Below are 26,938 nucleotides of genomic sequence, written 5' to 3'. Positions count from 1 at the left end.
TCTGTCTAGTATTTTTTTTTTTAAATTTTTTACACAAAAGCAGTCCGACAATCCTCCTTCACTTTATTGCCACCTTCAACAACAAATGACCACAAAAACAACATTTGCTCAACCTCAGCCTAAAATCACATTTTCAATGACATTTAACAGCAGAAAAAAAGCACCTCGGACAGAGAAAAGCGGTCTTTTGTTTTCATGTCTGCTGCTCTGATTAGCTGAAGGTTTGAGTGACGCTGATTGGCTGCTTCCATCACGTGGCAAGAGGACGGGCGCCTCAAGACACGAGTTGAATTCCTTTGGTGATCAAATTCGTATCTCAAAACACCCTTCTTATTTTTTCCCCATTGGAACAAATGCAAAATGCAATTGATCCATTCCCGCCCCAAGCCAAAAATAAAATAAAATGTTAAAACGTGCTTTTTTCCCCTCCATTGCAAAACTGCACTCAGCAGTGCTTTGGACTAAATATATTTGCTCACTGCATTACGAATTTTGCTTCATATTGCATTCAAATACTTTTTGTTTTCTCACAGTCATTTATTATTTGTTCATTTTTTAAATTGAGTTTTTCAGAATAACTCCCCACCAAACCTCATTTTTCAATAGTTTTTCATGCTTTCCTGTGTCTTTTTTTTACGGAATAATTTCAATTCCAGAGAATTATTTTGAAAAGCACAAAAATATAACTGAAAGAGAAAATAAAACAACTTCAAGTAGAAACACGTTAGTCGCCATTTTCCTTGTGAATTCGTCACACATTTTCAAAGTCTCTTGTTTACAAGCTATCAATATACTATTTTGAATGTGTTTTAATAATTTGGGGGCAGACAATTACTTGGAAAATTATTCTGGGGGAAAAAATCAGCATAACAGGAAAACAAAAAGATGTAGAAGTAGTAAAAGTATACAGTGGGAAAAAAGCTTTCTCCAAGTGAAATCTCGCTTCTCAAGTTCTTGCTTAATATGTGAGCATAGAAAGAAGAAAAACAGAGTCCAACACTCTTGATAAAATTCAGCCCAAAAATATTCCAAATAATCAAAGAAGATTCTGAAAAGCAGATTTTTCCCCTCCAATGAAAGTGCAGACACGCAAAATGTGCGGCCAAAACACAAGCGTACCTAATGTTTTGTCCCCCCTTGCACTTTCTTGGCGGTTGGCAAAGCAGCTTCATGTCGCTTTAGCGCCACCAACTGGTTTTGGCTCCCAACGCAAGCACGAATCGATTGCTTGCGTCCAGCGATGCGGGTCAGAAGCGCACGCTGGTTCCTTCACAGCCAATCAATCAATCAATAATGCGCCTAGCGTATGTGGGCAAAGTCAAGTCAAGGCGCCGGTCCTTATCTGGCGCCGCCCCAGTGATGAGCGAGGGCCGCCCGCCGCCCCAAATGTCCCCGCAGACGTGGAGCGCCGGCTAAGCCTCGTGGTCGACGGTGCACTCCTTGGACCCGTGGCCGGTCTCGCCGCAGTTGTAGCAGCTGAGCGGGGACGCTTGCTTGCAGTGCACGGCCACGTGACCGATCTCGCCGCACCTGGCGTGCGCACACACAGCCCGATCCATCAGCACCTTTTGCATTCACGCTCGCTTGGAGCGCAGGTGTCAAACTCAAGGCCCGCGGGCCGGATCCGACTCTCACCTCATTGAACAAGCGGCCCCGTGTTGCCGTGGCGACGCACCCACCTGTAGCATTTGACCTTGTGGCAGCACTTCTGGATGTGTCCCACGCCGCCGCACGAGTAGCACTTCTGCTCGTGCGTGTGCTGGCATTCTCGCACCACGTGACCCGTCTTGCCGCAGTTGTAGCACAGCGGCTGGCGCTCCTTCTTGGGCTCCTGGCACTCGCGCGAGATGTGACCGGCGCGGCCGCAGTTGTAACACGCTGCACACAACACAAGCAACCGCCGCCACGTCGGCTTTTGGACACTTGAATCGGAATGCGTGTGCGTGCATCAGAGGTGGCAATTCCAGGTGCAGAAAGTGGGCGGCGGCCGTGGCTCAGAGTGGCGAGACGGTCGTCCAGTAGCCGGAAGGGCGGCTGTCCGCTCCCCGAGTCGTGTTTCCTTGAGCAAGGCACTTGACACACACTGGTGTACGGAAGGTACGAATGTTTGCTGGTGGTGGGCGGGGCCGTAGGCGCACACTGGCAGCCGCGCTTCCTTCCGTCAGCTGCCTTCCGCACGGCGGCTGTGGCCACTGAAGCAGCTCACCGCCACCGCAGTGTGAATGTGTGAGCGCACCAATCACGCACCCACTGTGAAGCGTCTTTGAGTGTTCAAAAAAGCGCTATAAAAAAAAAGGCGTGCATTCTTACCGTCCTCGGCCCTCTGGCAGTCTCGGGTCACATGTCCTCGCTCCCCGCAGCGGTAGCAGAAGACGTCTGCAAGAAGCCAAACGCGTCAAAATTCACAATTTCCGCTTTCAAGTCATTTCAGGAAGTTGAATTTGACTGACAGGAAGTTGAAGTCAATCGACCGCCATGGAGAGAACACGTCAGCGGCGCGTTGGTGACTTTGAACATCGTCTTTTCTTCCAGACGCAAGTTCAGGACGAACATCAAGTGGAAATCTTTGCAATCTTTCTTGATTGCAATCAAACGATGTTTGTTGTCGCCACAAATAGTCGCTCAAATGTTTTAACTTCCGTCACATCAAAACATTTCAGTGTTTACGATTTCAGTTTCATGTTCATAAACAAAAAAACACTATTACTGCACTTTCCTATTGTCTATCATGTCGTCTTATGAACATAAAGTCCTGCATGATATATTCTATACATACACGATCTGATGAGCAGAAGAACATGGCTGAGCGCGTCCCGCCAACGTGTCAGTAGGCCGACATTTATTTGCTTGCTGACAGCTCACACCGAGCGGAAGAAAGAAAAGTGGGCAGGAGGGAGGCTGAAAGTTTCTTTTCAGAGCCACGACTCAGTGGCAGTTCTTCGTTCAACACGATGTGAGCCCAATCATCTTTTCTCCATTCGTGTACACAAACTACAAATGACCTCAACCTCGAAGCAAGGTGACAAGCCGACATTCGCCCCCCGACATTCGCGCCCACCCCCCCGACACTCGCCCCCCGACACTCGCCCCTAATCTGGATCGTTGGCTGAAAAGCTTCAATGATGGCAGCCGTTGGATGGCGCCATCTGCTGGCATCTTTTTGTCACTACGGTGTCTTACAAACATCAACTTTGACCGACGTCTTCCGCCGCCACTTGAGCACAAATGAAGGTCAAAGGCAGAAACACGCCGCTGCAACTGGAAGACGCAGACGAGACGTCGCCACGTCAAGAAGATGCGAAGGCACGTCACCTTTCGGCCTGGGTCGTCCCCTGGCCCCCCGGTGTCCCCTAGCGGTGTCGGGACAGTTCTTGATCCAGTGTCCCGCTCGGCCGCAGCCGAAGCACTCTACGCCGCTCATGTTCCGGTCGACCTCGTCCTTTTGGTCCCGCCGCGCCAACAAGACCTAACGCGCTCATCACAGACATGAAAAGGAGCATCGTGGCCAGTCATAAACAACATCAGGACGCGCATCGCTCTGACGTCATCGCGCACGCGCTACAAAGACACAAATGGTCACGTCAAAAGGGATTCTTCTATCATGGGCCTCGAACCAGTGTTCCTCAAGCGTCCTCTGAAAAACCCGCGGCAGTCATCGGGGTGTCAGGAATGAGTGAACGATTCCCAACGCCTTGAGGTTCGAGTGACCTCTTTAAATGATCACTTCTCCAACATTCCTAGAAAATCACAATGGGCCAGTGATCATTTGAAAATGGAAACACTTGAAGAGATTGTTAGAAATCAAATGTTGCACGTAATATTTATGTTTACTCAATACTAAGACAAGTGATTAACATGGTCAGTACCGACACATAAGTGAATATCATTATTGCGAAGAAAGCTCATTCGAACACATTTCTTCTTTCCAAAGTGTCTGAAATTCGTGTGCATTTGCAAAAGGTTGCGAAATCTGACGTCCTGATCAAAGGCACGCGTCTGTTGTTGTAATGCGCACTTCCAACATAGGGGGCGACAGAAGCTACGCAAGCAGCTCGGAAGCGTGAACAAATGTATCATTTGTATTTGCAACATCATCATTTTGTTCCAAAAACATTTCTCCCATCTTGCTTTATAGCAAAGACAACTCCCAACAACATTTTATCGGAACAAAAACCGACCGCGTATTATGAAAGGAGAACAAGCACAACGCAATCATAGATCTAATAAGTCAATAAGCAATACATGCATTTCCCAAATGTAAATATGTGCATTTTGTAGTCATCTGAACGAGTTGATGGAAGTGAGAGGAAGTAGATGCGTGATGAAGCCGACTTTTTTTACTTGACGCGGACTCGGGGTAGATGTGGCCCAGCAACTCAAATGGTTTTGGCAGTTCTGGACGGACAGACAGCGGTGGCCCCCGACCGGGGCCCCCGACCGGGGCCCCCAATCGGGGCCACAGACGTTTCCCAAGCGCTCCGCCTCCAGCTGCGGCCGGCCGCCTCTTAGCATGTTAGCAGGATAGCCAGGTGCTAATAAAGGCGGGATTGAGCGGTACCGAAGCACCGAGCGTGTCCACTCACCTCGCAGCCAAAGTGTCCAAATGGCGTCCAAAATGTGCCCGCCCACTTGAGCGGGCTGTTTTGTTGTGCTCGAGGCTGTCGGCTGTCGCTCTCCGGCTTTTCTTCCGCTACACGATGCGCACCTAAACGCACCAGAGCGGATGCCTTCAAGCGCTGTAGGAAATGGCGCGACTTTATGGTTTGATCGATTTCATGAACAAATCATGACGTCATATAACACATGCCTGCTTACATGGTTTACACGACATTGGGAATACGATTGACAATAAAAGTAAACAAGTATCGATGCTGGCAATTAATGACGTTCAAACGGCGATATGTACTAGTGGTATCAGTAAGTGGTATCGGTGACTACTCAAGAGTCTGAAAAAAGGTGGTATCGAACAACTCTAGTCAATAGTAACCCCGCAATAATTAGCAAACAAGAAATAACAAATTGAAATGAAAGCTCAACATGTTTTTATTGCATTGATGGCACCTTGGTTGTCTTTTCTTCAAAGTGACTTGATGTTAGTCGTTTTAGGAGACTTTGGTTCATTTGATTTCATATATTCTTTTAATGGCGTGCGGCGGTTTGTCTGCCGTTGGACCCGATTGGGTCCAAAGGTGACCGTGTCAGGTGTGCTTTTTGTTTTCTTTTTGGAGCAAGTTGATGGTTGACTAATTGTTACGACACTCGACGAGATACGAAAGCTGCCAAAGGTCTCGAGACAAGCGTCAAGACGACGGCGGATTGGACGAGCGCTAACTCGCAAAGCAGGAAGTGGGCGTGACCACAGCACGCTCATTTTGTCCCATCGTGTTCAACATCGAAGAAGTGCAAGTTCAGGAAAAACAGGTGAGTTGATTTTGTCTGCGATTTTTGGGGCAATAACTCGTCGTTTCATTTGTTGACTGATTAGCCAACTTTGGTTAGTGGCTGCAAGCAACTAACAATTCTTTTAATAACCAATTTGTCTGTTGACGCTCTATTCAATTGATTGATAAAGTGAATGGGAAAGGGGGGGGGGGGGTTCCATTTCCATCCTTTAACTGAGAAAGAGATGATTAGATTTGACTTTGACTGCAAAAACATGGATTATGACATGACAAAAATTGGAGATTTACTGTCGCGAGGCTGAGATTTTGAGGATTGGGACAATTTGGACAAGATGGAGGTCATCCTCAGCAACACAAAGCATCCGCTGCACAAGACTCGGTCTGCTCAAAGGAGCAACAGGTCGGCGTGGTCGTCGGCGTGGTCGTCGGCGTGGTCGTCGGCGTGGTCGTCGGCGTGGTCGTCGGCGTGGTCGTCGGCGTGGTCGTCTCCTCGGTATGCGCTGCAGAAGCCCTAAAGATCGTTCATTCGTGTTTGTCATCATCGTCGTCGTCAATTGTCGGGTTTACACATTCAGCACTTTTCAGACTCTTTGTTTTTATTGTCCATCCTATTTATTTCTTCATGTTACGGATGGACAGACAACTGAATTTCCCTTTCGGGGATTGATAAAGTATCTATTAGGGGTGTAAATTGCCTAATACCTGGCGATTCGATTCCTATCACGATTCATAGGTCACGACTCGATACCGATTAATCCCGATACGAATCTACAACTTGATTATTGCGATTTTTTTTATAAACTCAAACTTAGAAAATACTAATCAGTAAACATGACATGTACACTGAAAGATTTGTATGAAAATGTATTAATTTATCTGAAAATTCAGGTTGCAGTTTCATGTTTGAACAGCACTGAAATAAAATATTAAGGCTTAATGTTCCATTAATAGAGAATTCTTCCATGCTTAATGTGTAAATCCTAACCTTAAGTACAACGTTTTGTTGAATATTCCCATAAAAAAAATGATGCTTAAAAATCGATTCGGCCGCATATTGAATCGATTCGAGAATTGTACGCTCTAATATTATATAATATAATATAATAAATTGCCAAATCCTACTATCTATCTATGATTCATTGCTAATCAAAATCTTTTTTTTCTTCAAGTTCTTTAGCATCAAGTAAAATGACAGCAAGTGTCGATGCGCATTTGTCACTCAGCGGCCATGTTGCGAGGCGGTGTGGACGTGGGCTGGCGGCGCTTACTACGGCAGACTCCGCCGGCGCTTGCCGGGAGACGCCATCGCCCGGCAGGTGGCAGGAGGAGCGGCAAAGACGCTACGGCGCAGGAAGTCCACGCGGCGCACTTGAACGCAACAGACATCAACAACATCCTCAAGGTAGGTCGGAAGGAGTGAACAAATGAAAAGGAAGAAGAAAGGATGGCTGGGACAGAAGGATGAAAGGAGAGAAGTTAACAGGAAGGAAAGATGGCTGAAAAAGAAAATAAAGAAAGTAAATAAGGAAGGACGGAGAAGCAAAGAAGGTTTGATGCGTGAAAGGAGGAAGGATGGATGAAGCAAAAGTTGCAGATGGATGCAAGGGTGCACGCACACGCCACATCACCAAAAGTCCGCCGCCGCCGCTCTCCTAATCGCGAACGTTCCGGCGCAGGCCAACGAGTATGGCCAGGTGCTGGCGCGAGGCCCCGCCTCCCACGGCGCGCTGGCCTTCCACAGCAACATGCTGGCGTCCAACCAGCCGGGCGAGGACTGCCGCAGCAGCGCCACCTGCCTGTGGGAGCGCGGCGGCGTCCTGTTCGGCGTCTTCGACGGTCACGGCGGTCCGGCGTGCGCGCGTGCCGTCAGCCGCCGTCTCTTTTACTACATCGCCGTGGCCACGCTGCCCCTGGCCGCGCTGGCCGAGTTGGAGCGGGCCGTGGACGAGGGTCGCGCCGTGCCCCCCCTGCTGGAGTGGCTCAAACACCCCCGGGACCACCGCGGGCCCGACGGCGGGCGCGCCGCCTTCCGAAGTCTGCGCAACTACTGGCAGGAGAGGCTGGATGCGGACGACGATGACGACATCGGCCGGCAGGTGAGAACGCTCAACACTGCAGAAAGTTGATCAATTTCACGTTTTGTTCTCAAATAAATCAAAGTTACTTCAAGCAGCGGCGCTTCTGTAACCTTTCACCTGTGGTGGCAGCAGGAAGTACACTTTGTTTGATGCTGTTGTCATAGCAACCACAAGCTCGCAAGACGTCTCACCCCAAAGGCACAACCGCTGTTTTGTTTTGCTAAACCTTTGTACGCTTTTTGGCTGCTGGTTTTCTCACCTTCAATCTCGCACCAGCTACGACGTACGCGGCACCTGCGCGCGAATGTTCACGTGCGACTCCCAGCGCCGCCGCCGTGTTGTGACGTCATGACGGCGCTCCTCTGATTGGTTGCAGGACGACAGCAAGCTGAGTTGTGCGCTGGAGAAGGCTTTCCGTCGCCTTGACTACGACCTGTCGGTGGAGGCTCAGGTGCACGCGTCGACGCCCTCTCACAGGTCCGTCTTCCCGAAGCGCTCGCTCGACGTCATCCGACTTGGAAACTGAAAGACGGACTGAGTAAGGCGGGAAGGAGGCAGTTGACGTTACATTCATCTTTAGTTTTTGTACACGTGCTGGTCAAAACATTTGAATATCCTCAAAAAGTTGAACCACTTCCGTAATTCCATTTAAAAAGTCAAAGTTAGTCTATGAAAGTTTGACTTTTTGAATGGAATTATGGAAATGATTCCACTTTTTGAGGATATTCCATTTTTCGGACCAGCACCAGTCTGGCACTAATGCTAGTGTGCTTTGGTCCTTCCCCGTGTTCACTTGTGCTCACCAAGTTCTACCCCCACCGCGACGACAGAAAAGTCACATGACATTTCGGGACATCTTTTTTTTTGGGACATTTTGTGCAGACTTTTTCTTTTGTACGGTTTTTGGCAAATGACAGATTTCGTTCTCGCTCACGTGAGCTCGATGACCAAGACATTTTGTCCTCATTTTTGTTGACGGCCGACGTCCAGCAAACATTTGGCAAGTAATGCAGATGTTCTGGACGTCGTGCGTGTGTCGGGACGGCACATTTTCACTCAACACTTGCTTGAAAAGTGACGGCAACTCGACTTGCTTCTTTTCTCTCTCAGTGTTTTGCACATTTGTGACTTTCTGCGCATTGAAAGGAACTGAATGAGGAAGAAGTGATTGGTTTGCCTGACCGGGTTTTCCGCAGAGGCCGGTCTCCGGCCGGGGAGTCGCACGGGTCCTCGCCCCTGCGGGTGGCGCTGTCCGGCAGCACGGCGTGCGTGGCGCACGTGCACGACGGCGTCCTGCACGTGGCCAACCTCGGGGACAGCCGGGCCGTCCTGGGCGTCCAGGAAGCGGACGGCCGCTGGACGGCGGTGGGCCTGACCAACGACCACAACGCCGACAACCCGGACGAGCTGCGACGGGTCCTGGCAGCTCACCCGCCGTCCGAGCGCCGTACGGCGGTGCGCCACCGTCGCCTGCTGGGCCTGCTGCTGCCGTTCCGCGCCTTCGGGGACGTCCGCTTCAAGTGGAGTCCGGAGACGCTCGCTCAGCTGTACGAGAGGCGGCCCGACCTCCGCGAGGGGGCCCGCGCCCCCCCGCCACACTACTTGACCCCGCCTTACCTCAGCGCCGAGCCGGAGGTCACGCACCGCCGCATCTTGCCGTCCGACAAGTTTGTGGTTCTGGCCAGCGACGGTCTTTGGGAGCTGATGCACCGCCACACCGCCGTGCAGAGGCTGGCAGAACACCTCAAAGGTAACGCCGGGTGCCCACACTGTCGAGGACAAATGTGGGGCGGGGACAAATGTGGGGCGTGGCCTGCGCGTGCGACATACGCGTGATGGATAAACAATTGGCCCCTAGTCTTCCGTTTTGCCACTGTTCCTAACAACTTGTGTAATTTGATGATGGGTGCAAGTTCGACGCCGGGACCCCCACATGCAGTCAGTCTTAGACCAACTTGAGTTGCCGTCGACCATTCAGAGTATGTCAGAATTGTGAATCGGACCCAGAGTGGTTAGGTTGACATTTGAGTGTGTTTTTGTTGTTGTGATGAAGTCAAGCCAAACATGTTCTTTCCAATATGGATCATGTCAAGGCCATTTTGCTGCTTGCTGAGATGGATCAAAATGGCCGCCCAACTTAGATTCCACAAACACGATGATAATGTTGTATTTAGAACATGTTTGGCTTGACTTGCCCTTTTTTAGAGAAATGAAACGTCCACGTCGCGCTTCTTCCGGACTTTGCCGCCGAGACAAACTTTTCATGCGAAAACACTGCAGAGGATTCAATGGCGTCAAGCTTAGCGAGCGCTGAGACAAGCTAGCGAGTCAGCGAGCAAATCCTTTCATGACGCGAGCGCGCACAAGCGAGACGGGTCAGCATGCTGAAAGGCAGGACGGCGCCTACCTACGAGCTGCTCTTGCTTCCTGCAGGCCTTCGGGAGCAAAAGCGTCGCATCCCCAGCGCGGGCACGACCCTGGCCGATCTACGTCGCCTCCTCCTGGAGAGGAAAGGTCGGGCGCGCTCGGTCCCGGAGGACGACAACGCGGCCACCCACCTTCTGCGGCACGCCCTGGGGGATGACGGCTACGGGGGCGTGGCCACATCGCACCTCTCCAAGATGCTCAGTCTGCCCCCGGAGGTGGCCAGGAGGTACCGCGACGACATCACCATCACCGTCATACACCTCAACGAACCCCACCTGTGACCTTTCAACTTGCCACACAAACAAGGGACCAAGTACACACCACTATGTGCGTGTTTATTAGTTTGTAGCCGACATCACCTCAGCTTGGAAGCATGTGATGTAATTTTTTTTTTTTTTTTTAAAAAGACACTCGTTTATGACTTGAAAATAAAGTTTAATCAAGGATTTTATTAGAAAACCAAGACGAATGTTTGACGTTGTCGGTCGGGCCTCCTCGCAGCTCACAGAGCTCACTCATTGTACAGCACGGGCCGGCGCTGGATGGAGGCCACGCCCTCGACATTTTCAACACGACAGGAAGTCAACAGGAAGTAGCTTACTGAACGATCCCAAAACAAGTTATCAAAACGGGCCCTGCGCTTGCGGAGTCATCGGCGCGGGGGCGGGGCCAGCAGCTGTGTGGCGGTGGCGGCGTCCGGGAACAGGTTGTGGTAGGTGGGAAGTGGTACGTACGCCGCCTTGATCATCTTGCCTGCAAACATATACAGACGAGGTCATACTGGAAGCGTAGAGGTCGAGGGGCGGGGACAGCCTCATTGCTGTGCTGCTCTTGCTACCATTTGCTAATCTTGATCCCATCTTTGGCTAAATAAGGTTGGAAATGCCAAATCTTTCCCTTTTCACTAAACTGCCCGGACGTGACATCGGATTGTTTTGTAGTTGCTCAGCTAACTTGTCTCATCCTACGGCCGTTTACCGACAATCAAGTTCAGGGCTGAGAAAGCCGTCCAAAAGGATTGCGTCACTCCCTCCAATTGACATGTCCTCAAAATCTGTTCAATATTCCACAATATGCTCATCATGGACAGATGAAATATTTGATACTCATGTTTCACTGCTTCTTACAATTTCAATAACAATTCTGTAGAGTTCGATGTTTGTGTTGATTAAAACTAAAACTGCAGTCAGTTTTCTAGCATGTCAATTGATATTATATTTAATAAGCACAATGTCCTTGTGCGATGTTGCTTTCACTCAAGTGCGGCCGCAATTCTTCCATGTCTCAAACACCCGCGTTTCATTTGGGCTATTGACAAATGTCGAACCGCTTTTGATAAACGTCACACAACTCACCCGCAAAGTATCTTCCGTGAAGAGCGCTGACGGCCGCCATGGCAGCAGGGATGGACGGACACTTGACGTACACGTTGCCCTGGAACCCACGAGCACAATTGAGCCTGCGCACGCGCCCAATTAAAAGTCCAAGTGGCAGTTGTACCTCCGCTGAGTTCTTGTCCACGTAGATGTGAACGACGCCGCCATGTTTGTTGCACTCCTCGATGACATCGTGCTGGATGTCCACCTCCCAGCCAGGATGATCCTCACTGACACGTGCAAAGGGTACGCGCAGAACATGAGCACTGTTGGACAGTAGAAAATGTGTGCGTGTGTGTGTGTGTGTGTTGCGCACACCTGCTGGGGTTGAACATATTGGAGAGCTGAAAGCAATGCGTGGCCAAAGGCTGCGAGGGAAGGTTGAGTGCCGGCGGGTTCATGTTGAGGTTCATGGATGGATTCATGGCAGCTGCCAATCAATCAATCAATCAATCAATCAAGTACACGACGGGTTAGCGATGCCAGCTAACGTCTCAAGGGCGAGGCTAAGGTGGAGTCACTCCGCCAACCTTACCCGAGACGGCGGCCATGGCGCCGATGGCGATGGCGCCGCTCATCTGCAGCGCTTGCTGGGCAGCGGGAGGAATCTGCAGGCCTGTACCTGAATGCCACAACCACAAAACAGCCCGACCGTCTCATTTCAGCTCCTAAAACTCTGACATTGAGAAAATGCTTATCAGACCGGCAGGACATTCATTTTTTAACGGCCAGTAGAGAGTAATTGTGCCAACGTCGATGAATTACAGTGGATCCCCGCATAATCATGGCTTGGCACCTGCCATGTTGCATATTGGCAGATTAACTTTCCCAATAATGTATTTCAATGGTCGCCAATTACGCGTAGATTTTTGCGGGCGGGTCACTGGATCCTGTTTAATTCTTGTTCTACCAACAAGACATAAAATGTTCATCCCATGTCCACAAAAATGGTGGCCACTAGTCACGTTGCTAATGAAAAAAATACAAGTAACAATGACTTCACAGAAAAAGTGTTAAAAGACGAGCGGTCTCGCGGACTCACCCTCGGCGAGGCGGGCCATCAGCTGCAGCCGCCCGGTGGTGCCCAAGTCGATGCCGGTGCGCTCCAGCTCGTCGCTATCTAGCAGCGAGGCGGCGGATCCGTCGCTCCGCTCGGTCACGTGACCCACTTTCATGGGCCGACCCGCCAGCTCAAAGCCGTTGAGCTGCTCCAGAGCTTTCTTGGCGCACTCCGCATCTGCAAACTGAAACGTTCCACAACAGCGTGAGAGGAAAGCATGAAAACGGACCTTATGATCAACGCAAGTTGATGAACACGACTCACTGTGATGAAGCCGTATCCTTTGGAACGACCCGTCTCGCTGTCCATCATCAGCTGGATGCCTTCGATCTGACCAGCAAAAAATGAGCGCGTCAGCCACTGCAAGTGGCCGTCTGTTACTCAAAAGTGTCTCACCCTCCCAAAGGGCTCAAAGATTCCTCTCAGCATCTCCTCCGTGATGTTGAAGTGCAGCGAGCCGATGTAGAGCCGCATGGGTCCCGACGAGCCTTTCTGAAGGTTGTTGGCGGCGGCGGCAGCGGCGGCTGCTCGGTTCTTCTCGGCCTGGACACGCAAATCCCAACACGGTTAACGCTCGCCGACAAGTCGTGGCTCACTAGTTACAATTTTCAGATGACATCATGAAAGGGGCGCGGCAGTCACATGGAGAGAGGCGGGGTTTTAGCCCGCCAGGCGTCCAGGTGAGAAAAATAGCCACCAAAATAACTCCTATTTCATAAGAAATGACATCACCCTTGTGCCGCAGGTAACATATCACATTACATGTGCCTAGAGTCTTTAGATTGACATTTATAGTATTAAGTGACTGAAATAAATATTGCTCCATCTTGTGGTTTATTTGAATGCAATTAAATGCGCTGATGGTGTCAACTTCAAGCCTCGTTGGCTCATCCTGCGGGCGCACTTAATAGTAGAAGGCTTGCATTTTACCTGCGAGGCCTGCACAATGATGGGAACTCCCAGCAGCCTTTGCCCAGTCAGGCCGATGGCGAGAGGAACGGAGCTGGCCTCCACAAACTCGATGTAAGCGATGCCCTTTGAGCGACGCGAGTTCCTGTCCGAGATCATCCTCACGTCTCGAACCTGCGCACGGACACGCCGCCGAGGTCAGCGAGCGGCCGCGGGCAGGACGGAGCGCTGCGGCGACGTCACGTTACCTTCCCCACGGCAGAGAAGAAGTCCTCAAGGTCTCGAGGGCGAATGCGGGCAGCCAGTTGCATGCAGAAGACGGTCCTGGCGTCTCGCTCCTCTGGAGTCAAGTTGTCAATCACAGGTCTTGGCCAGACAAAAATAACAAAAACGTAGCAATGAGCCAAACACAACCGCCAACATGCTAGAAAGCGTCTCATTTGTGTTTGTCAAGACGTACTTGTTGGGACTCTTCTCCCTCCTGATGGGACTCTTCTCTCTTCTGATTGGACTTTTCTCCCTCCTTATTGGACTCCTGCTCCTCGACCGCTTGCGCCTGTGCACGCACGCACGCACGCGACAACACGTTGCTGTTGGTTTTTCTTGCATATACAATTTCTGCCTCATTTAAGTCTCTGTACTCTTGTGGCCGTTTTACAATCAGGAACAAGAAATTAGGCGACTAGAAAATTGCTATTCATTTCATGCAATTTCAAGGCAAATTATAATTAGGTCTTTCTTTAATCTTTTTTGTGTGGTAAAGGTACTTGGTATCAGTATTTGTGACTACTTGTGAGCCCAGACATGACATGACAAATACATGACATGAACACAAGCAGCAAATCTGTTCCCTCGCAGTCTCTTGAGACAAACCTGCAGCGCTATGGCTTGCATTTACACCAATTGTACTTTCAATCAATCAATCACGTAAAGCACAGCGCAGAGTTACCGGCTAGTCAATGGAGGAGCAGTTAGCTCGCAGGCTAACAACAGCTGCTAATGTCCTATGTCAAGCACAAGGCTCCAGGGAGAGGTTTAACCACTTGAAACAGGCTTGCCGATAATGTTGATAGGATGATCCTTTTTTTCTTTCAACATTTCAGGGACATTGAATTTTTGGAAAACTTTATTTACTGTAGTAAATATGTTTGTGTTTTCATTAGAGCTGTCAAGATTAATCTAGATTAATCACTTAATAAAAAAGGCCTTTTTAATCAACATTTTCCCCCGCCAAATTTGAAGAGCACCAGCAGTTATGTGTTAATTCTTTTGACATTTAATGTTATGAGGACGTTTTCATCATTTTTTGATCCACTGCCCGCTCATCCTCCTCTTTTTCTAATCAGTTAATTACTTGCATCATTTAAAATGGAAATAAATGACCCCAGTACTTGGACATGAACAACTATTCTAAATGTGATACGCAAACATTCATTAAATGCATGAAATGATGTTTATTGCTCAAACAACCTGTGCTCCCTTAAACGTAGCCATCCGCTGTCACGCTAAGCGATAATCTATGGTTAAAATTAATAGTGCGATTAATCTGCATTCATTCATGAATAATGCAATCATTTTTTATGATTAATTAACCAATCAATCATTAATGCTTTAACTTTGACAGCACTAGTTTTCATGTAACTTTATAAAACATGCTGCTGAGCCTGGGAGCTCCTGGCACTTTTTGTTTGAATTGTGTGTATTTTTGATGTTAGAAAAACGTGTTGCCAATCAGAAAAGGTCCTTGAAGAGACATGTGCTTAAAGGCATTTCAACGAGGTGTTGGAGTGTTGATTCCAAATTTGGATGGCACTTTTTTCAGCTACTCACGCCTTGTGGTAGTCTCTGTAGCGTCCCCCCCGCTCACGACTGCGCCGCCGCTCTTTGCTGCGGCTGCGACGCTTCTCTCGACTGCGCTTGCGCTCGCGGCTCCTCTTCCTTTCTCGACTTTTGCTGCACTTCCTGTCGCGGCTGCGGCTGCGCTTCTTCCTGCTAGAGCGGCCGCCAATCACAAGACGGCAGCGAGGACCGCTGTTACTGGCGAGACCATCGGACATCGCAGCACACGCCCGACAGAAGAGACGACAAGTCACACGGAAGAGAGAGAACATGCAGACAGACGAACAAAAAAAAAGCTGCTTGAGCAGACAGACAAACCAAAGTTAAAGGACAGGCAACAGACCACCAGCAAGCAAGCGGACAGACAGACTGAAGAGAGGCAAAATGCTCACGGATACGACAGACAGACAACACAGAAAGATTGGGAGGACAGGACAGGACTGCCAACCCCGCCTTTATTTCTCCCAATAAAGCTTTGGAAAACATTTTCCCCGGCATTAACCTGCTAACTTGGCATTAGGCAGATTGAGAATTGTGATTCACTCGAGGAAGTTCTCCACAATATCAATCTGGGACTCCTCCACTGCGAGCTGTTTGGGACATTCTGTACAAAACATTGAGCTGATTGGACGATGACGCCCAATTCACAACGGCTGCGGAACGGACGCGGTGCCTTTTCCGTATGGCCGCCGCAAGGAATAGAAAGTATTTGAGTCTGCGCGTCAATTCACACCAGCTGCAGTGCGGTGCGGGATGCGGCGCTGCGGAAAGTTTCCGCAAGCGTTCTATTTTTTCCGGACGCCGCATGCGGATTTTCATGAAGAAATGATACGAGCCGTAATGAAATATACGGTATATTTCAAAATAAAACCATTTGCGGGTTTGGGGTGAAGCTAGCTCGCTAACTAACTACATAGCATGACATGAGTGGGACATTTAAGACAAAACGAGCTGAGAATAAATTAAACATGACAAAATAACACTATTTAAACACAAAACGTACTTACTCATGGTAGAAGTTGCAGAAATAATCTCCAAAAGCATATCGATGTGACGATTGTTTACCAATAGGACTCGATATACACGGTTGTTATTGCGTGAACTCAGCCCTCCAGTGTGAACCCCCGCCCGCCAGATGTCTGGACACGGACAGCTCATGCAACGCACGCGATGTGAATTGCAGTCCGTGCAGACGCCGTACGGAAAACGCACTGCGTCGGTTCCGCAGTCAGTGCGAATTGGACATGAGCGTCACAGCGACGGATGTGAATGTTGTCGCAGGGAGGAAAAAATACATTAAAAAAAGCATGAACATCTTTACCAGTTAAAGAGTCTCTCACTATTCTGCAAGAACAAATGATTAATTCCAGCATCCATGCTTTCGTCCACGTTAGGTTTGTTTGTTTCCCACGACCTCTGCGCTTCTTGTTTTGGTCACAGGGACATATCCCGCCCCCAAACACAACGTTGTTTTGAGATTGGTCCAAATCAGCAGTGGTTCAGATTGGTGAAAATCAGGGGGCTCAGGACGAGACGGATTCTCAGAAGTTTGAAATCACAGATATCGCGAGAATTCAGCTTGCAGTGCAAGGTTATTAACCTGCATCAACTCCCGCTGAAATAATGGACATCTTTATTTTTATGCATATATATTGTGTAAACAGGTTCAATTTTGTGTTTTTAATTTTTGCTGTGACTTATTCATTAAATATATATATAATTATTATTAATTTCTCTCAAAACAAAGTGAAAATGTTTCGACTGGTTTGCTCAAGACGAGAGTTGCCATTTTGAAAAATAGTTGCCAGAGGTGTGGAAAAAGTTGTCAACAGCAAGAGCGCAGCTGTGAAGGTAATTTCACTTGTCAGCAGAGGGCGATATTGGCCAACATGGTGGAATATTAATACTTGTGGCTATTTTTCATCTGGGTCATTTCTCTGTCAGGGCACCGATTGCAAGTGGACCGACTGCTCCGGTTACCTTACATCACTTTCTTCAAATCGTTTTTCAAACAATTATCCTTCAAATAATGGAGTAATCTAATGAGTAAAATGGTCAAGAGGACGTTTTGACTACACTGGTCACATTACACAAGTGCTGGAAATGTCTGTGCGGATGTCGTAACGTGGCGTCGCAAAGCTTCGAGGCAACACATTTATTCTCAACCTATTTTGGAGGTCGAGTGATCTCACTTAAGTCAACTTTTGTTCCCCAGGCTTAATTCCTGCCAAAAAAACATAAAATTGGGTTTTCTTCCCCTTTAGTCCCAAAAATGGATGAGAGGCTCGCCCCCTGACAGGAAAACAGGCTAGACAGGACAGGACAGGACAAGATGGCCGGCAGAAGTGTAGAGTGACGGCGGCGGGTACCTCTTGGCCTGTTCGTCCCCGCCATTGGGGCTGGCCGCCTTGTCGTCCTAGCAGGGTCGACAGAGAAGAGCGTGAGGAGGCAGACGCGACATTGGGGAGTCGGGGGGGAGGGGGGAGGGATGGAGGGCAAAAGAGAATATGGAGAGTGAGTGAGTGAGTGACATTCAAACAGACTTTTTATGTGCTGGGGGAGGGGGTCAGAGCTGAGGCAGGCGGCCGACTCGAGCGGGAGGGACTCTTCTTCCTCTGTAGGTGCTGCGCTGGGACGCCTCTCAAGGGCCCTGCAGCACACAGGAGTCTTGCGTCAAGTCAACTCTCAAGTGGGCAATGTCTTCCGTCCTTGCGCGCTACCATGGCGGGCTCCTCCGCACCTCAGCTGCCCTCAGCCACTTGTTTCTACCTCGTGACATCGCCAGGAGCGCCGTCCACGCCTGATGCGTCGCCACAGCAAGCGGCCAGCGCGCTGTCTAAGCCCTTCATTTCTTGAAGACTCAAGGCGGTCGGTCAAAGGCGCCGCCCCAACCCTATCACGTGATCTTTTGCAGCAAAGATGACGTTTGCGAGTACCACGCCTTGTTGCCGAGCTGTTCCAATACACAGCAGTCGCCCGGCCTATTTGGGGCGGGGCTTGGCCTGTTCTGGTACTTGGCACTTCATTTCTGAAAATAGCCCCAGATACCACAAGATGGCACCAAAGCTCTGTGGCTGATACTAATTCAGAAGGCCATGATGTCACCAAACTCTGGACACACCCACAGTCACGAAGGGAAGAATTGGGTCGATAAAGAATGTGTAACGTTTGGCCGTTGCTGCCGTTTCTCAGCGACAATTGTAAACCAGGGCAACAAAGAAAAGGCGGAGCTTGCGCCGTTCTCCATTCTCACCAGGCTCGATAAGCAATCCGTACATGTGCAAGCTTCTAAACACTGTTGGACGCTTAGCAAGGCCAGAAAAGTCCCAAAAGTCACATTCATGATAACATGACAGCAAGCATGCCTCACGCTGCCTTGCAGCACTTTTATGAACCGGTTGGTTCTCAAAAGTACACACCTGTCTTGTTCCATCATCTTTTCTGCCCCAAACAACTAGAAGGTTCTACAATGAATGACAAAACTCACCTCATTCATTCAAAAGTTCGTCAAGATACTCTTCCTGACTGCTGCACCTTGTTAGAAAAGTCCATGTGCAATGATGTCGTCGCATGTATCGTCTAAACACACAACTATTCGATTTTGGAATTGTGTAACATCATACAATCTGAGCCCTTTTCATTCATTGCTTATTTGTTTTGTTACGCTCCATTGCTTCTGCAAACATTGGTTACGCACAGCAGGAACTTGAAGAGATTGCCGACCGGCCTGTTGTGATCGCTTTCGAGTGCCAGTGACAACGAAACCGGCGTTCCAAGACGCTCTCCGCCTCGCCAATGCTGACGCACCGAGGGATCGTACAGCTCGCTTGAAAACGCTATACATTTATACAATCGCATCAAGTTCATCATATAAGATTGATTTACATTCAACCTATTTTTCATGACAAAAATATCACATGTACTTTCTCCGTGTGAAATTTGGGCTTGTTTATTGAGCAGAATGAAGATGGCGACAATGAGAAAGACATCTCATTTGACTACAGACAGTAAAGTATGTGCAATTATGTGCTGCATTCCTATTTGTTGAACTGCATTTTTTTGACAGGGCTCGAGTCTATCCATCCATCTTCTTAACCGCTTAGTCCTCACAAGGGTGCTGGAGCCTATCCCGGCTGGCTCCGGCCAGTAGGCGGGCAGGGTACACCCCGAACTGGTTGCCAGCCAATCCAGTTTCTATTCATATTTCCAGCCATGATATTTTACAGTTGAATGCGAATGTTCAATTTCGTCAAGAATTGAAAGATAAATGCACCTAAAAAGGATGTACTTGAATTATTTTTGTTCTAACGTCATCACTACATCACCAGCATTTAAAAACACCACCATCGCTTATCATGATAGTGTCTTGAAAAATATATATCGTAAAGAAAAAATTGTTGATATGCTGGAACACAGTCAAGCAAGAGTGCTGCATTTTCCTGGGATTTTCAAAAAAAGCAACAACTGGAAAGCAGATTTGAAAAAAAGGACAACAACAAAAAAGAAGGAAAAGTGGTCTGTCACAGGCAGTGAAAACTGAGCAGTTTTGACGTGCTGACTCAACAGAAACTCAACAACAACTTTGATGTTGCGAGCGGCAGGCCGCCTCTATTCGGACGGGGCCGACCGGTGAGTGTTTGTGAGGAGCAACGGACGGCGGACAGAAAAAGACGCTCACCTTCTTGTAAGGGGCCTCCAGCATCGCCTCGATGTCCAGGTCGTCCGCCATGTTGCTGCACACACACACACGCACAGCATTTCAAATCATTATTTGGCATTTCATTTGGAAAATAGACATAAGGAGGCGGTAATACAAACACATTCAATTTCTCTACTGGGCCCCCCAAAAAATGTCAGCTTGCTGTCAGCTGCAGTGCAAGTTAAGTGCTGCGTTGACTTTGGGTTTCAAGGCTAAAAGGCAAAGAACTCCTAAGACTTTTTGTTTTTGTTCGAGTGGGAGATGAACATCTCAGTTCTACTGGAATTTTGGAAATGTTTATTTACTGTTGAAAACAACCGGGGGTTACTTATTTGTTGAAGTTTTCATTGAACTTTCTAAGACATGCTGCTGAATCTGGGAGCTCTCTGGTGTGCCGACGAGCTAATAAAACGCTGGGGGGAAGCCTGAAAGTGTTGATACTATTTAAAATTTGTGGCTTATTATTTGTTTTACGTCACATGAATATGGGCTCCAAATAACAGTTATTGACCTCCTTGTCTACTAATAATCTGTATCGGTCCTGAGAAAACCTCTACTAGAAATGCCACAAGATGATAAGAAGGCATGCTTTTCTATTAGACAATGCTACGGCCACAAAACAGCCTCTATGGTTAGGCTGGTTATGTCGATAGCAACCCATCTTAGGTGCCAAAACAAAATGTAAACTTGGTGAAAAGATGAAGCGAGACAGGAACCACGCCCAGTGCATGACTCGGTCCAGCAATTGACCAATCACAGCCGCTCACGGCAAAATAGCGTTAGCAGGAGCGTTGCCGGTCACGGCAAAATATCCACCGCTTTTATACACGTACAGTATACACAGTATATGAAATAAGGATTTGGCTTGAACACTTAACCAGCACACGGCTGAAGAGTTCAGCAATTAAAAGGACAAACTCCGCTAATGGGCGAATTCGCAGGGTTTCACTGTCATGACATTTCTTTTCATCCCAATGGGGAAAATAAATTTGATGCACGAATAAACGGCGTCACTTGAACGACTTCAACTCATGAGCCAAGGTAGCTCGGTATCGTCGAAGCGCCATTTTAGGTGCATTTTCGTCCTAAAATGGCGCTGAAATGTGTTTTTGAGCAAACGGGCACTGTCAAGTTCGAGTGGATTTTGGCTGGCTTGCTGCCGAGTCGACGTAGCTTAACGAGCAGTTCAGTTGACCACGCTCGCGTTCGCCTGACGAATAGCGGCCGCTCGGCGTCTTTTCAGGTGAGTCCCGGCGCTCTTTTGGCCTTCTGCGCGCTTCAACTTTGGCGAGGCCTCCACGAAGCGGCCAGCTAGCCGTTAGCTCCCGACGCTAACTAGCAACACGCCCGCGTGTAGCGCACGTTCCCGCACCTGGACAAAATAGTTGCGAAGACAGGTCGGCTTTTACCTCGTCACTCAGCTTGTCGTCGGCCGCTACAGCAGCAAAAAAGTGTCAAATGTCGCCTAGGTCGACTTTGTCCGCGCCTCCGTTTTCCGCGCGACGCAACTTCTTGCACTTGAAATGGAAATGGCGCGACAAGTTCTCGCGAGACTGAATATTCGACGCGAGATCACGAGGTCAGCTTGATATTGTGTTGTTTCTTTTAAATGAACAATTATACAAGATACATACAAAAACTGTTAAATATAAACGTGTCGGGTTCATTCCCAAATAAATAATAGAAAAAGAAAATGTGTTGTGCCAAGCTAAACGTTTTCTGGAACGTATGTACTGTATTCAGGCCTCATGACCAACGTCCCGGTCTGCTTTTCTTTTGGTGGCGAATAAAAAAAATCAGCCTGCCCTAATGTTTGGATTGGAATTATTACAGCTATAGATATTTACAATGTAAAAATTGACCTGTCAAATAAGATCTTTGGGAGTCTTTTTTGACTGTTGAATACAGGCAATTGGTGGTATTCAGTTTTTTGTCTATTACCTCGTTCTTATAAAAGTCAGGCAAAATTGAATTTGCTGATGGAGAGTGGACAATACAAAGGACAAGCGAACTCCTGGCCTACAGTCTCGCATTGTTTTTCTTTGTAGACTTGAATTACCCAACAGACACCCACTGAAGTTATATGCTTATTTTATGAATGGATGTCGAGTTCCTATATGAACATTCCAAATAGCTTTAGAATATTCAATTCAATTTCAATACATTTTTTTATTTCATTCATTAAAATGAAATGAAAGGGGACAGAAAGAAGTGAAACTTGTGGTATCTGCCCCTGATCAAAAAAAAATATATATAAAAAAAGAATAGATTTTTTTTAAATTACTTTTGCAAAGTTACAAGTAAGATTACTACAAGTTTATTTTGAGAATGAAAATTCCTTTTTCACTGCGACTTGAAAATGGTCACTTTGCTGGGATTTAAATTGCTGAAATGAGCAAAGAGGCAATCAAAGACAAGAGAACAAGAGCGATGCGGCTCGACCGATGAGATCGGGCGCCATCCCACCGCCAATCAGAGATGCAGCTAACTTGAATTGTTCAAGTTAAACACATCACAGCATTTCTCAATACTTTTGTACTGTCCTCGTTTTAAGGTGGCCTTTCAGTCCTGTGACATCAAGTCTGCATTGATACGTTTTCACATGAGAAAGGAAGCCATTGAAACGTATTTCAGTTTGACAAATACATTTGCAACATTTTTATTTACTGACTGTAGAGAAGAAAAGAAAACTGCACAACATGAAGTAAGAAACATTCAGACCTGGAAGTCCGTCCCCCGGCCTCCTTTTTCATTTTCTTTTTTTTAGATCTTCTTGTTGATTTGGGTTTTTATCCGTTGAAAATTCAGATTTTCCTTAAATGTAGTGTTTTATCAATCAATCCGTTCTGCTCCCTGGTGGTCCACACTGACTCTCTTGCCAGCTAATCAGATGTCTTCTTGCTCAGCGCGTTCTTTGGAAGAAACCCACCTGCTGACCATGACGTCCTGCACGCACACGCACGCACGCACGCACGTTATTTCACAAAATGGACATCACAAGAAAAAGTTCAGACATGCTTGTCGAGCAATTAGTGGTGGTTCAGGAAATCAGCAATAGTAAACGCACGCCTCGCTAAAAAAGCTTCGATTGGCCAACCGTTAACTGTCGAACAAACAACAAATGACAATTTCAATTTCCCTGAAAGACCGATCGCTGACACAAATCCACAATTGCTTTCGGAATGAACACTTTAAATGGCAAATGGAAAGGAGCGGCGCTTCTGCCAGAACATTTCAACAGTGGCCACCGTTTTGCCGGCGATTCAAAGTATGAATTGCTGTTGTGTGACGTGGCCCATTTCACGCACAGAAGCGTTTCACAAAGATGATGAAAAATCGACTTCCGTCGATACAGTACACTTTTTGTGTTTCACAACAACAGCTAAGCATATCTACAATTCCGTATGTGCCGTGGACGAATGAGGGCGATGGCGGTGATGCGGCCGTGTCAACGGTATAGAAGGTGTGAATTTAGCTGTCGGCATTTGGATCCTACCATCCAATCACGGTTCTGCACGTGGATGACGCAAATGCCAAAATTGGACGCCCGCGCATACTTGGCCGTTCGTATCACCGAAGGCCCGTTGCGCACCATTTCTTAAGCCACGTATGAGCTGCGGCGGGCTAACGTGGCTAAACATGGCAAAAGTTGGCTTTGCATCTGCTATCGACAAAGTGCAAGTCACTCATCGTCATCTCCAGGAAGTTAAGACAAAAGGAAGACAGGAAGCCACGCTACATGCTAAGCTGTCCAAAAGCAGTCTGAAATCAGCAACAACAACAACAAAAGTGCTCGTGTGCACTTGTCACAAAGGTCGGGCTGGAAGTGCATTGCAGTGACTTTGAACTCAAATAAGACGGCGGTGGATGTGACCCTAACCCGAAAAAAGGTACACGCCATCACCTGAACCTTCAGTTTGCTCAGACAGGCGGGCGAGTCCAGCTCAGCTTCGGACAGGTCGGTCGGACGGATGACGTAACACAGCAGCAGCTCCTGCAGGGGGGGCGACAAACACTGTTGGTTTTCATCACGCGGGACAAAAGCAGCCCGTGAAACGCGCGGCGGCGGCGGCGCCACCTTTGAGACGTTAGCGGTGATTCTGCTCAAAGTCGCCAGAGAACGCCAGGAAAACGGACGCAGCGTAGAACCCTGAAAATGCTCGTCCACTTTTTCAACCACCACCGAATAACTGAAAAACAAACGACAATGTCAAGTTTTCACACGTTTAGGCACGGAAGAAGAGGAGCAAAGGTTTGGTTTTGACTTCTCCAACGCTTTGGATCAGCAGCCACCGTTTGCCTGCGTGCGTACCTGGCGTGGTAGAAGGGAGGCCCTTTCCTGTACAATACTGGAACCAAAGAAAAGACTTGCGTCATGTTTGGCGTCAGACCGGCAGTCCGACGTTGCCCCGCTGGCACTTTTCTTACGCATGTCCGCGCCATACTTGGCGCCGCTTCCCGTCTTGGGGACCCACCCCCTGCTGCGAAAGTGATGGTAGGCCGCGTAGGAGCTGACAAAGTCGGGGCGCAGCGCCACAAACTGCCTCCACAGCTGCGTGATTGACAGCGGCTCCTGGCCAATGGCAGAAGAGCACACGCTCACCTCAGGCAGGGGACAACATGGGAAACATCGGAGGGGTTAAGCGGGCCCTCTGCTCGCCTGTAGCGCCTTCCTTCTCACCACTGGGGAAGGCAGACAGACATTTACCTGCCGCAGGTGGACAGACAGGCAGCCCAGACTGTAGACCAGGAAGAAGGCCTGCACAGACGGACAGCATGACGGCTACTGGAGCATTCAGACCAATCCAAGTGCCATCCATCAGGTGACATGAATGAAAACACAAATACAAAGTTTCTAATCCGGACCTCCTCCAGGCCCAGTTGTAGGTATTCTGTCCTCCGTAAAGGATTCCGTCGGAGCTGCCGCGTCTCCTGAAACAACACAGACGGCAAAAGAGTCACCTTAAACGTTCACTTCATGAGAAATTGAACTGGAAATGAATCATCGGTCTTGTGTGACTCACGTGGTCGGCGTCAGCGATGACAAGGACAAAACCAGGACCCGGAACTACAGGAGCATCGTCTGTCTCAGAGTCGGATCCTTGGTCAGGACTGAGGTCTGGGCTCAGGACAGGACCAAACTCACGGCTTGGGCTCTGATTCGGTTCGGGGTCGGGGTCAGGACTGTGGTCAGCGTGGGCACCCGCTCGGGGTTTGTCCCCGTTGTCCGCCTCCCGTCTTAGCTCGTCCGCTTGGACAGGCTGACGCAGCCGTAGCAGCATTTGATTGACAGCCACATGAGCCAACCCCTGAGCTAGGAGTGCTGACTCCGCCCACCCGACCAGCTCCTCATACCTGCGGGAGGACAAATATTCTATTAAATTGGGTTGAGTGCCTTTCAATGTGTAATTAGGCTGGAGCTTTAAAAAAAATACAAAATAAATACATTTCCACAGCATTTATGGGTGCACGTGGTAGTTTAGTTGAACTGTCTTTGGAGTATGCGGGGGACCAAGGCCAGCAAGACAGGCAGTGATGTCACTCACCTGGCTTGTGTGATGACAGGAAGTAGGAAGCCTTCATGTTCTGCAAATATTTGTAAAAAAAATGATCATTTGAAAACAGTTGAGTCTGGCATTGACCAGCAACTCAATTCAAACGTAAACTCACGTTGCCATTGGTCGGAGACGCCGTGGTCCGGTCGGGCTCTGGACAGGACGCCTTTCCCGAAATATCCCTGAAAGAAAAAAAGGCGAACACAAGGAGACCTGCATGTTTTTTGTTGTTGTTTCTTATCATGTAAAAGAGTTGCCTGGGTTTTTTTTAATCTTAGGATACAATTCACAAAACTGAGACGAGTTGCACTTATTTTCAGAAATATACTAATTGAATATTGATTTGGATGTTTAATTTGACATTTTATGGGTAGGAAGAATCTCGAGACGCACAACAACAAAAGTCTTAAAATAAATTATATATAATACGTCCTTAGTGACAAAGTCAAATAAAAGCCAAATGAAACCCTAAAGCGAGAGCTGGCATAATGGAAGCAATTGTTTAAACGTCATTTTGTTACTCATACTGTTAGTTATATAAACATCACGTGAGATATCATTTATAGTCATGTCAACTTTTGGTGAATCCCGAAGAAGTTGTCCAAAGTGCTGATCCAAGACATCATCAACGATGCTGTGAACGTTCTGACATCAAAGTTGCGTTAATGGCGGATGTTGTCGCTCACCTGATTGTAAATGTCGCTGATCTGCTCGGGCTCCGTGACCAGCACATGTCGGTTGATGAGGTCCGCCCGGAAGCAGCTCGTCGTCGGTCTCGCCGCCGGTCTCGCCGCCGCACGCGTCGTCTCCGGCGAGCTTCGGCTCACGGGCAGCGGCGCCACGTACTCTTCGTCCACTCGCCGGCGGCGCCGGGGCGGCCGAAAGTCGGCTTGCATCCCGCGGGCTTGCGCGGACGACCGCCGGGGACGGGTTAGCCTAGCGACCGGACTTTAGCTGTCGTTAGCTGCCTCGACTCTTTAGCATTCCGCTAGCATGCTGGCTGCTAGCTCCTCACGAGCTTTGAAACACCGAACTGAATAAACGACTGGCTTGCCAATAGGCCAAGACTTTTGAAGCCACGCGGCCGCCACATTGCTCCTCCCAAGAAACGTTTCTCGCCATACAATCTTATACGTTTACAGTATTCAAATGTACTCAGTAGAAACAGCATGATTTATGTTTTAAATTAGTTGAACATAAACAAGAGGACCTCAGACATTTTACAACTTGCCTTAAATACAGGAGGAAACATGTCTTTTTTTTATGAGAGAATTATAACTAATTCAACAAAAGATGATTCTGCCAAATCGAATATTGGGGTCTTAAGGAACTGAGCGACAAAAGAAAAAGGGCGTCTTCAAAGCAGCACATAGGGACTACTGTCCACTTGTTCTTTTTTGGGGGGGTACTTGTTAAAAATAGTGACCACTAACTAACTCCCTACGAGCTATGTTTCATCTGTACGTCAACCGTATAGTTTATACAGTACAGTAGTCTGCTCACGAGGTGGGAGGAGCAAGATGGCCGCCCCGTGGCTTCAGCGGGCAGGTATGGGCTATATTCGGTCATATATTCAGGTCAGTGCTTTGAAAC

The 26,938-nt window shown here is 48.3% G+C and overlaps 4 protein-coding genes across 11 annotated transcripts; 1 reads left to right on the top strand and 3 right to left on the bottom strand.

Moving 5' to 3' along the window:
• Nucleotides 1-46: 46 nt before the first annotated feature.
• cnbpb (CCHC-type zinc finger, nucleic acid binding protein b) lies at nt 47-4,730 on the bottom strand. 3 transcript variants are annotated; one of them, XM_077577050.1, is made up of 5 exons: nt 4,584-4,730; nt 3,313-3,466; nt 2,311-2,376; nt 1,680-1,878; nt 47-1,530 (listed from the first exon to the last, which is right to left on the bottom strand). In XM_077577050.1, exons 2-5 carry the CDS (start codon nt 3,419-3,421, stop codon nt 1,413-1,415), a joined length of 492 nt encoding a protein of 163 aa, XP_077433176.1. In that variant the 5' UTR covers nt 3,422-3,466; nt 4,584-4,730; the 3' UTR covers nt 47-1,412. The 3 variants fall into 3 exon arrangements, with proteins under 3 accessions (XP_077433176.1, XP_077433175.1, XP_077433177.1); XM_077577049.1 differs by lacking the exon at nt 4,584-4,730 and adding an exon at nt 3,867-3,956 and having other exon boundaries at nt 3,313-3,737; XM_077577051.1 differs by lacking the exons at nt 3,313-3,466; nt 4,584-4,730 and adding an exon at nt 2,451-3,037.
• LOC144058679 (pyruvate dehydrogenase [acetyl-transferring]-phosphatase 1, mitochondrial-like) lies at nt 4,514-10,366 on the top strand. 3 transcript variants are annotated; one of them, XM_077577047.1, is made up of 6 exons: nt 4,514-5,421; nt 6,626-6,804; nt 7,079-7,498; nt 7,857-7,957; nt 8,677-9,230; nt 9,914-10,366. In XM_077577047.1, the coding sequence occupies exons 2-6, from the start codon at nt 6,631-6,633 to the stop codon at nt 10,186-10,188; spliced, it is 1,524 nt and encodes a 507-aa protein (XP_077433173.1). In that variant the 5' UTR covers nt 4,514-5,421; nt 6,626-6,630; the 3' UTR covers nt 10,189-10,366. The 3 variants fall into 3 exon arrangements, with proteins under 3 accessions (XP_077433173.1, XP_077433171.1, XP_077433172.1); XM_077577045.1 differs by having other exon boundaries at nt 6,572-6,804; XM_077577046.1 differs by lacking the exon at nt 4,514-5,421 and having other exon boundaries at nt 5,616-6,804.
• Nucleotides 10,337-21,353, bottom strand: LOC144058678 (RNA-binding protein 39-like). Of its 4 annotated transcripts, none has more exons than XM_077577040.1 (15): nt 21,200-21,353; nt 19,770-19,824; nt 17,461-17,507; nt 15,083-15,289; nt 13,713-13,808; nt 13,501-13,618; nt 13,274-13,426; nt 12,740-12,886; nt 12,608-12,673; nt 12,326-12,527; nt 11,819-11,905; nt 11,602-11,713; nt 11,408-11,513; nt 11,263-11,341; nt 10,337-10,660 (listed from the first exon to the last, which is right to left on the bottom strand). In XM_077577040.1, exons 2-15 carry the CDS (start codon nt 19,818-19,820, stop codon nt 10,557-10,559), a joined length of 1,575 nt encoding a protein of 524 aa, XP_077433166.1. In that variant the 5' UTR covers nt 19,821-19,824; nt 21,200-21,353; the 3' UTR covers nt 10,337-10,556. The 4 variants fall into 4 exon arrangements, with proteins under 4 accessions (XP_077433166.1, XP_077433167.1, XP_077433169.1 ...); XM_077577041.1 differs by having other exon boundaries at nt 15,083-15,283; XM_077577043.1 differs by having other exon boundaries at nt 15,083-15,244.
• Nucleotides 21,354-22,418: 1,065 nt separating this feature from the next.
• tsen2 (TSEN2 tRNA splicing endonuclease subunit) lies at nt 22,419-26,797 on the bottom strand. The gene is made up of 11 exons (XM_077578663.1): nt 26,032-26,797; nt 25,461-25,527; nt 25,337-25,376; nt 24,815-25,145; nt 24,657-24,722; nt 24,499-24,549; nt 24,219-24,363; nt 24,103-24,139; nt 23,869-23,980; nt 23,695-23,784; nt 22,419-22,736 (listed from the first exon to the last, which is right to left on the bottom strand). Exons 1-11 carry the CDS (start codon nt 26,239-26,241, stop codon nt 22,677-22,679), a joined length of 1,209 nt encoding a protein of 402 aa, XP_077434789.1. The 5' UTR covers nt 26,242-26,797; the 3' UTR covers nt 22,419-22,676.
• Between the last annotated feature and the right edge of the window lie 141 nt (nt 26,798-26,938).

The sequence above is a fragment of the Vanacampus margaritifer genome, chromosome 10 (genome assembly GCF_051991255.1).
Source record: "Vanacampus margaritifer isolate UIUO_Vmar chromosome 10, RoL_Vmar_1.0, whole genome shotgun sequence".
Classification (NCBI taxonomy): domain Eukaryota; kingdom Metazoa; phylum Chordata; class Actinopteri; order Syngnathiformes; family Syngnathidae; genus Vanacampus; species Vanacampus margaritifer.
The sequence above is the reverse complement of the archived record's forward strand: the minus strand, read 5'-3'. Positions and strand labels throughout refer to the sequence as shown.